At 48.3% G+C, this 9,109-nt stretch overlaps 1 protein-coding gene across 11 annotated transcripts in view; it reads left to right on the top strand.

Annotated features, from left to right (window-relative positions):
• ATP2B2 (ATPase plasma membrane Ca2+ transporting 2) overlaps positions 1–7,574 on the top strand; it is a 298,195-nt gene extending 290,621 nt beyond the window's left edge. For 7 of the 11 annotated variants that reach the window (XM_084766143.1, XM_084766141.1, XM_084766146.1 and 4 more), the window contains one exon: positions 2,618–7,574. In XM_084766143.1, the coding sequence (XP_084622269.1) occupies positions 2,618–2,929 (312 nt within the window). In that variant the 3' untranslated portion in view covers positions 2,930–7,574. The remainder of the gene's footprint in view (positions 1–2,617) is intronic. The other 4 variants (XM_084766148.1, XM_084766151.1, XM_084766142.1 and 1 more) reach the window with 2 other exon arrangements.
• The last annotated feature ends 1,535 nt before the right edge of the window (positions 7,575–9,109 follow it).

The raw sequence follows: 9,109 nt of genomic DNA on the forward strand, positions 1-9,109 counted from the left end.
TCAGGCTGTTGAAAGCAAATATCCACAGTTCCATCCACTAATCCCTCCTTGTCCCCTGCCCACATACTCCCTGAAACCCAACTTTAGAGCAGGCAGGCAGGGGAGATGGAAGAGATTTTTGCTTTTGTTTTTTGTTTTTTTCTTCCCCTATTTTTTTTTTTTTTTTAATTTTTCCATTTCAGCTGCAGAGAGAACCGAAGTGGAGTCTTGAGATGGCCATGGCGGGGTGTCCCGAAAAGTCTTGTCCCCACAGTCTTGTCCAGGGCAGTTCATTCTTTCTGTTGTCTCCATGCCAGGGGGAGGGGGGGAGGGGCTTCATCTCATTGTGTGTTGTCCCCTCTGCGTTGTCAGTCATATGACAAGGGCCTGCCACTGTCCCTTAACTTCCTTCATATGCTAGGCATTTCAGCCAGCCAGCTAATGTAGCCGAGCACCGGCTGCAGATGTAGGGAGGGGGGCATTCGCACGCCCACTTTGCAGATGAGGAGGCCAGCAGCTGGGCTTTGCCTAGTGTTTGCTGAGTGCTTGCCTGCGATGCAAAAGGCCTGGGAGTAGATCCCCAGTCCCAGCCTGGGTTATATGAGACCTTCCCTTAAAGCAAGCAAACAACAAAGATCAGCAAACTAAGGCTATAGCTTTTTTAAAAATTATCATTTTTTTTATTTCCAAGGGTTTGATAGCCCATTTATCAGATCAGAAAATGAACCATCCACTGAAGCTGCATAGGGAATCCAGAGACAAAGATAGTCGAAAGCCTCACAGAGTAGCAGCGTTTAGTCTGTCTGGCTCCACTGGCCCCGGCTTGATTGCCTGCCTGGATTCCGGTGAGCAGAGTTCTCTGGGGTCACTAGTGATAGGGAGGAGAAGGGGCAGGGTGTTCTTCAGGAGGTAAACAGACATCGTAGCTGAGAGCAGACTGGTGGCAAAGGAGGACTTGACTGGGAAAAGAGAGCCAGGCAGCACAGCCCAAGCAGGGCAGCTGACCAATGCCAAGTCGAATTCTCAGCTCTGCAGTCTGACTTAGCTTAGGAACAGAAAGCCATCTCTCAGCTGTGACACAGGCTCAGCAATCAGAGCCATCTAGAAGTTTCTCCTGGGAACAGGGATCTCCCTAACCATGGCCCACAGAGGACCTCCCCGGTTTAGCAAAGCTCTAATCTGGGACTCCAAGGACCTCCCCACAACTGTCCCTGGCGGGCTTCCTGCCCTCCCCCCCCCCAACCGTGGCTAAGGCCATGTGACCCTCAGCTGTTGGGGGCATTGGGCCATCTGGTGTTTTCTTTTTTGCCCTACTCTAAGCCAGCATTGGGAAGAGAGCAAGAGACACCTTTAATCCAAGTCCCATGGGGTCCCTTAAGACATGAGCCATGTTCCTGTCCCTCTGCACCCTGTAGGCAGTTTAGAACACAACCACATACGTGATGTACCTCTCTACAGCCAAGGCATTAGGGATGGCCAAGCCAGGACTTCAGCCTTTTCCAATCCAGGGCTCTGTGCACCAGCCTTGGAGAGCAGAGGCCAGCCTCCTCCTATTCTTCAGAGGAGAGAATAAAGGCCTGAGGACCCGAAGTTCTCGGCTTATTCACTGTGGCGCAGTGCCAAACCCTCGCTACCCTATCCCTCTTCCCAAAGCCCACAGGGGACCCTGGGGGTTGGCTGTCCACTTCCGGCCTCTGTCTTTTTTTTTTTTTTTTTTTTTTTTTTTTTGGTTTTGGTTTTGTGTTTTCAGAACACAAACAGAACAATAAACCCCAAACTCCAGGAAACAAGGGAGCCCCTTAGCAAGCTGCAATGGCTGGCCAGGGCTTTGAACCCATACTCGAGTGTTTACCTCCCAAATGCATGAAGGAAAGAGGCGCTGGGCACAAACAACTTTTCGTTCACATTGTGCAGGCTTCCAAGTGTAGCTGTGTGTCGGTGTGTGTGTGTGTGTGTGTGGCCCCTGACCCCTGTGGCATGCTCCCTGCCCCTCATGTCCTGTGTGCGGCTCCTCTGTGCTTCCCGGCTGCTGCAGCCCTGCACCTCAGAAAGCCTTCCCTGGCTTCGCTCTGCTCTGCTGCCTCGGCTTGATGTCCCCCTTCGATGTTTGGCCCTCGTGTGTCCTCTCATCCCACCTCATCCAACTGTCTCTCCTTCCTGTTCCTTCTCTGTGTGACCTGTAACCTGTTCCATGTGGTTTGGTTTCTTAACTGTGTGTGGTTTTTGAAGATTCTCCTTTTTTAACAAATAGACTCTTTCCTACTTAACCCCCAAGCCCCAACCCCTCTGCCCCCCTCCCTGCATGGTCAAACTCTGCTGTGACGTTAACAAGGCTCTGTCTCTCACTAGGTCCGGGTGCCCTCTGGAGTGGACCATGCTCCCGTTTACAACTGCCCAAAGCATCTCTGTGGCGGTGCTTTACAGTCCCCACTAATACCAAAGTTCTGACCCAAACCAAAGCCACTTAAAAACCAACTCATGGATGCTCCCCCCAAGCCCTCTGCCATCTGTCCCCATCGATGCTCATAACACCAGCGACTGTGGATCCCAGCCGCCTGCGTGCCCTCCCCTCCCCCAACCCTCCTCCAAGTACCGCGAAGAAGCCAGCCCACTCCTGACCAATGTGTTTTCCTTGCAGATCCGCGTCGTGAAGGCGTTCCGTAGCTCTCTCTATGAAGGGTTAGAAAAACCCGAGTCTCGAACCTCCATCCATAACTTCATGGCTCATCCTGAATTCCGGATCGAAGATTCCCAGCCCCACATCCCCCTCATCGATGACACCGACTTGGAAGAAGATGCCGCGCTCAAGCAGAACTCGAGCCCGCCGTCCTCGCTCAACAAGAACAATAGCGCCATCGACAGCGGGATCAACCTGACGACCGACACGAGCAAATCAGCTACCTCTTCAAGTCCAGGGAGCCCCATCCACAGCCTGGAGACGTCGCTTTAGCTGAGGCCGCTGTCACTTGGCCACCCTCATGGACCCGCTGCCACCCGCCGCCTCCGGGCGCCTCCGGACGCACACCCTTCCAGGCACCGACACCCCGACGCAGCAAGGAGCACTGGGCAGAATCTACACAGCAGAGAGAGAACCCGTTTCCACACACAGACCCTTTCTCTGGCTGCCAAGCTGTTGGGACTCTTTTTTCACTCCTAGGCCGCCACGGGCGCGGTTGCCCTGGGGTCATCTGGAGCAAGAGAGTGGCGTGGATTTTTTTTTCCAAAAAAAATAATAATAATAATAAATTAATTTTAAAAAAAGAGCCTTTTCAGGCTCCAGCCCAGACACGGACCAGCAATGCACCCGCCGGCCACTGCGTCCCCAGCATGAATGTACCTGGACACTTTTAATCCCCTCCCTCATTTGGTTCTTGGAGGGCTGGGGAGGGGAGTTTTTCGTTTTCTTAGGCGGGAACTGCAAACAGGAACTGCGGAACAGACTGCTGTTCACTCAGTCCACTGGTCTATGAGGTTTCAAATGCTTGCCCAGCATGGTCTCAGATGTCTAGATTAATTTAATAACTTTTTGAAATCACAGAATAGGTTTGCACCAATGGAACCCAAGAACTCCACAGACACTCATGAGGTTATATCCGTTTCTTTGTATCTATATCAACGTATACTTCTTGGAGATTGTATACGTGTATATAGATAAGTAGATATTATATATATATATACATATATATACATGGATATATAAAGTTCCTTTGCCGGCATGTTGCCTTGTTTCTGCTTAAATTGCTCTATTTTAACTTATGTCCTAAAAAGAAGAATGTAATTTGTTTACAAACCTGTAGATAATGTCTTTGGCTATTTGTGTGGTTTAAAAGACACTGGTGGCCAAGATGCTTATGAGCAGCTCGGCCCAACAGACACATCCCCTGGATCGCATCCTTGAAGTTTTACGATAGCCATGCTCTGATTTTTGCCTGCTATTTCCGTTCAATAATGTCACTACTGTGGGAAGCTCAGGCAGGAAGCCAGTGGCTCCCAAGGATCCACCCAGAGGAGCTTAGCAACCCGCTCCACCGTAGACAAGGGAGAAGAGGAGAGAGGGTTTCCCGGGTTTGCAACAAGAGTGACTGTCCAAGTCCCATGACATCTGTAGTGCACCCGTAGAAGGCTTTTCTCTCAATGAAACTCGCTTGAGTTTACAGAGAGCATTTCAGAACTGAGTTGTCTTTGGCACTGTCTGTGAGTCGAGGTAGTGTTCAGATATTACAAATGCTATTGTGTTGATTTTTTTTTTAATTAGTAATTTAGACGTTCCTTTCCTTATATACGGCAGCATAGGCACTGCCGGCATATTGGATGAGGGTTGGTACGGCTTGCTGCTTTTGTTTTTCTTTTTCAAGAAGAATAGCCTTTTTTCTCTGCACTATTTAGATCCGAATGAACCTTATGATGTGTACATTGAGATGTATTCAGTGTGATTTTTAAACCAAATTGTCTTCCTGTAGTCACAATATATACTGTAGCCTTTTAACAGCAAGTCCTGCTTTCCCAGACAGAAAGCCATTCTGATATCTTCCCATGTCACAAGTGAGAAAAGGTGGCTATCCCTTCCCCCGACGATAACAGCACTAGTAACCCCACTCAATAAGAGCTTGTCTGTTGGCCTCTTAACTGCTAAGCACTTTGTGGGTCTCAGCTTTTTTTCATAAAAGAACTTTTGTATTTAATACAAAGTTTGCTTTGAGACTTTTCAGCATACAATCTTTTTCCATAAACTTGTACAGTGCAAAAGACATTTTGAATACCATGATCGATGACGTCCCGTGCTTCGAGGAAAACCAAACACTTCCCACCTCACTTGTGAATGCCCTCCTTCACCCTCACCCACCCACCCTTTCCACAACCGGTCCTTGCTCTTCAGCCTGGCCCCCAGCCCTCCTCCAGGCCCAGAGACCTTTTCACTAAATAAGATGACAGCCACTTGGGAAAAGAGCCATAGTCAGCTGGGAGGGCCCATGTATGGATGGCTGTGAAAAAAAAAAAAACTTGAGTTTTGGTTTGGGGTTCAAAGTCTGCCCATCCCACCTGGCCACAATCTTTCTGTAAGGAAGAATATCTCGAAGGATTCTGAATCCAGGAGAGAGCTGCCTCTCCAGCAGTGGTGGACCAGCCCTAAATGTGCTCACTGGATGCAGGTACAAATGCCACCAGAGCCAGCCCACAGCACCCCTCCAAGAAAGGAAAGAAAACCTGGGGCAGCCTTGGAACAGGATAGGTTTTTGGTTTGGGGTTTTTCATTGCTGTTGGTTGGTTTGGGTTTTTGGTTTTGCTTTTTTTTTTTTTTGAGGGGGGGTCCTTTGTCACATTTTTCCATCCTGCCCTTCTTCATTCAATCATGCATCTTATGGCCTCATTCCATGCCACCAGGGTCGTTGTGCTTATAAGCCAGGGTCCTTGGGCTTTGGAGCCAGGCCTCAAGGGCAAACCGGAAGGGGTTTCCAAGCAGACCCAGCTTCTCCGGCAAGGGAGCAGAGGAAACTAGTCTGGAGGCCTGACACCACTGTTGGCTTCCCAGTGTCAGGAATGAGGGATAGCCTATGCCCCAACCCCTCACTCTCCTATATTCGCACCCTTCTACACACGCACAAACCTACACAGGAGATGGTTGGTTTGTCAGAACTCACTGTAGTACACAAAGCTTGCACTTCCGCGTTCTATATCTAGCAGCATGGGGTACGTTTGGCAGTTTACCCCATTAGGGGGTCAATAATTTATGACCATTCATCTGTTTTTATGAATTTTTTTATCTAGACAATAATTGTAAATAAAGAATTCACCGTCTCTGCTCATTTAATACTATGCAATGGTTATGCTTTCCATGGCTGGCTCTTCTGACTCACGCAGGTGTTTCTGGTGTGTCTATGGTATTTAAAAAAAAAAAAAAAGTCAAGCAGAACATAGGCAATCTCTCCTCTTTTCCAGCGTGGATGGACCCGCCCCCTTCTTTCCTGTCCTCTGTGCTCTGTAAGTGCATCAACTCCCCAAGCCCTCGGATAGGTGAGGGACAACAGGAGAGCACCCAACAGGGAAGCTGTCCTTTGGCTCTGGGTACTTCAGTCACCTACCTGTGCAGGAGGGGAGGAAGGCTCACCTGGCTGCTCACAGCGTTTCCAGGATTCAGGAGCTTCCTCCCCTGCCTCCACCACCCCTTCAGTCCTCTGCTCACCCCAACCACAGCACGGCAGCACAGCCCTGACTGGAGGGAGGGGCCCTGCTTTATTAAGAGCCACTGCATCCCCATGCCTGTTGAAAAGCCGCCTTTGCCACCTCCTGATTTCTTACACGGACTTAAGCCCAATTCTAAAATTCCTCTTTTATCCCTTTACCTGGCAACAGTCACATGTTTTAATTATTGTCCCTCTCAAATGTGTTAATATGCAGTGGAGGGAGGCACAGGGGCGAGTAAGTCCCCCCTCCCTGTTCACAAGATTTCCCCTGATATCTGTTCTTCTGAAGAAATGTTAAATTTTTTTTTTTTACCAGATCCTCTGCCCTCCTCTTACCCGATACTCTGGACCCTGTCACTGCATGTGCCACCTCCACCACCCCCCCCCCACTGTAATCACTGTCCATTCAGAGCCTCCATGTGCAGAATGTCCTGTCAAGACAGACAAAACAACATCCTGAATTCTGGGAAACCATCAACTTACTTGTCCCCTAAGCCCTGGAATTTTCAGGAGAGGCCACCAGGCCCCACCCAACAACGAACTCATTTCCTATAGTTGTGCCAGAGCAGGCTCCCATGTGGCCCTTGTCTGGATGGATAGAAGGACCTCTCCCAGACCCAGTACTGGGGGGGAGCACTCTGCCTCATCAGAACTACCTGGCAGGGGACACTTCCCGGCTACCTTTTCTAAACTGGCTTTTGGTTATTTTATTTGGGTTTGACGGGGTTGGGGGGTCACTTCTTATTAATTCAGAGTTTTAGCACCTCTGGGATACAAAAATGTCTTAGCACCTTTGCTGTAGCTACAGGAAGCTGCCAACTGAACCACACACTGACGAGCTTCCACCCAACTCTCTCTCGTTCTAGTATCTGAAGCCCCACTTTTGAAGAACCCTAGCAGTGAGGGTACTTCTTGAAGCACCAAGACCCCAAACAGTCCCTAAGAGTCCCCAGGAATTTTTCCAAGGTCCAAATGGAGCCCTCTGGTTTAATATAGAGATCTGACCCACCCAAGGCATTGGACCCCAGGCTTTGGGTAGCTGCCATCATCCACTCCCCCCAAAACAAAAAGTCTGAGGCTGCTTGGGCCCTTCCAGGCCCTTGGTCTGCTTTGTAATGTCTGTGGTGCTCTCCCTCCAGGGCCCTTCCTCTCGGGGGTCACCACACTTTGCTAACTCTTGTGTGCACATCTTTTCTAACAGAGTAGCGAGGGAATGGTGCCGCCTCCAGCTTCCATAAGCTGCCTGGGCTCTGGGGGGCTCTGGGACAATCGGGGCTGGGAAGTGACTGTGCTCTTATTGTATACTCTTTATTTCTCTGTATCTCTGGCTTGTGCTCTTTGTAACTAACAGGATTTGTCTGCCTTTTCAACACTATACTAAGCAATAACAATAAATGCACACGTGAAAACGCAGGCATGGTACCCATCCCAAAGCCTTTTTCCGAAGGACAGCTGGGTCCCCACTCTCTATTGATTTGAACTCGGGAAAGTTGAGACTCTGGTTGGGAAAGACATTTTGCTCTAGATCAGACCTTTGAGGGACCTCCCAGGAGTCACCTCAGAGAGACTTTTGAGGAAAGGTCTCAGGAAGAAAAGAGTTACTGAGAGGCAAAATGTCAGAGAGTGGGAAGGAGGCACCTGGAGGAAACTGTGAGTGGCCTGACTATGGTCAGACATAAACCAGAGGAAAAGGGCAGAAAATGTGGACACAAATTAAAGGTGGCACTGCTTACAGAAGAGGAGGAAAACAAAGAGGAACCTGGTACCCTAGTGTTTTAGCTTGCATTCTATTGCTGTGATAAAACACAATGGCCAAAAGAAACTTGAGGTTGAGAGGGTGTGTCTGGTTTTCGTATCCTAATCATGGTTATCACTGAAGGCAGGAGCTCAAGCAGGGCAGGAACTGGACACAGGAACCAAAGCAGAGAATGTGGAGGACTGGTGCTTCCTGGCCTGGTCCTCGTGGCCTGGTATTTTATACTGCTAAGAACAACCTACCTAGGGGTGTCACCAACCACAGTGGGCTGGGCCCTCCCACATCATCACTAATTTAAAAAAAAAGAAAAGAAATACCCCAACAGATTAGCCTATGGGCCAATTGGATTGATGAAACTACTCAGTGAAATTCCTTTTTCTCAGATGACCCTGGCTTGTGTCAAGTTGGCAAAACCAAACCTAACCAAACAAAAAAACAAAACTAACCAACACACCTAGTAATTTGAATGTGGCAAACCTCTCACACAAAAGGAAATGTGCCAGACTAAGTAACAAACAAGTTATATACACAAAATCCCAGCTCTTCACAAGTTGAACTGGTCCCCAGATCAGTGGCTCCATCTGATTTCCAAACACGGTTTTAGTACCCGTGTTTGGCTTATTTAAACCAACATCAATTTTGAGAGTGGGTATTACAGGTGAGCATCCTGAATTTGAAAATCTGGAACTTTCTGAGTGCCAACATGATACCTCAGGCAGGAAACCCCACACCACCAAACTCTGCTTTGGACACACAATTATTAAATATATGTGAATTCCAACTATGTGTGTAAGAGTATATAAAACATATGAACTTTGTAATCAGACTTGGATCCCATCCCAGAATATCTCATGAATATACAAATATTCACAAAACCAAACTAAAACACTGCTGGTCTCAAGTATTTCAGATAAAAGATACTTCACCTGTGCTATGCTTCTCACATAACACAGAAGGAGACAGCCACTCAAAGAGGCGAAGAATGAGCCCTCAGAAATAGAAGATGAGGTTCTGATAACTTCCATCTTCAGCCAGAGTCAGCACTCTAAAGCTTTATAACCATGCCTTTCAAACTACCTACAAATATCTTACATTGTTGTAGATTATCCCAGATCCTCAAGGTCTTCTGCTTCAGGATTTATAGCAGGAAATTTCCTCAATAGCAATGACACCTAATGTATTATATTTACAT

This window comes from Acomys minous, assembly GCF_964271855.1.
Source record: "Acomys minous genome assembly, chromosome: 17".
In the NCBI taxonomy this organism is placed as follows: domain Eukaryota; kingdom Metazoa; phylum Chordata; class Mammalia; order Rodentia; family Muridae; genus Acomys; species Acomys minous.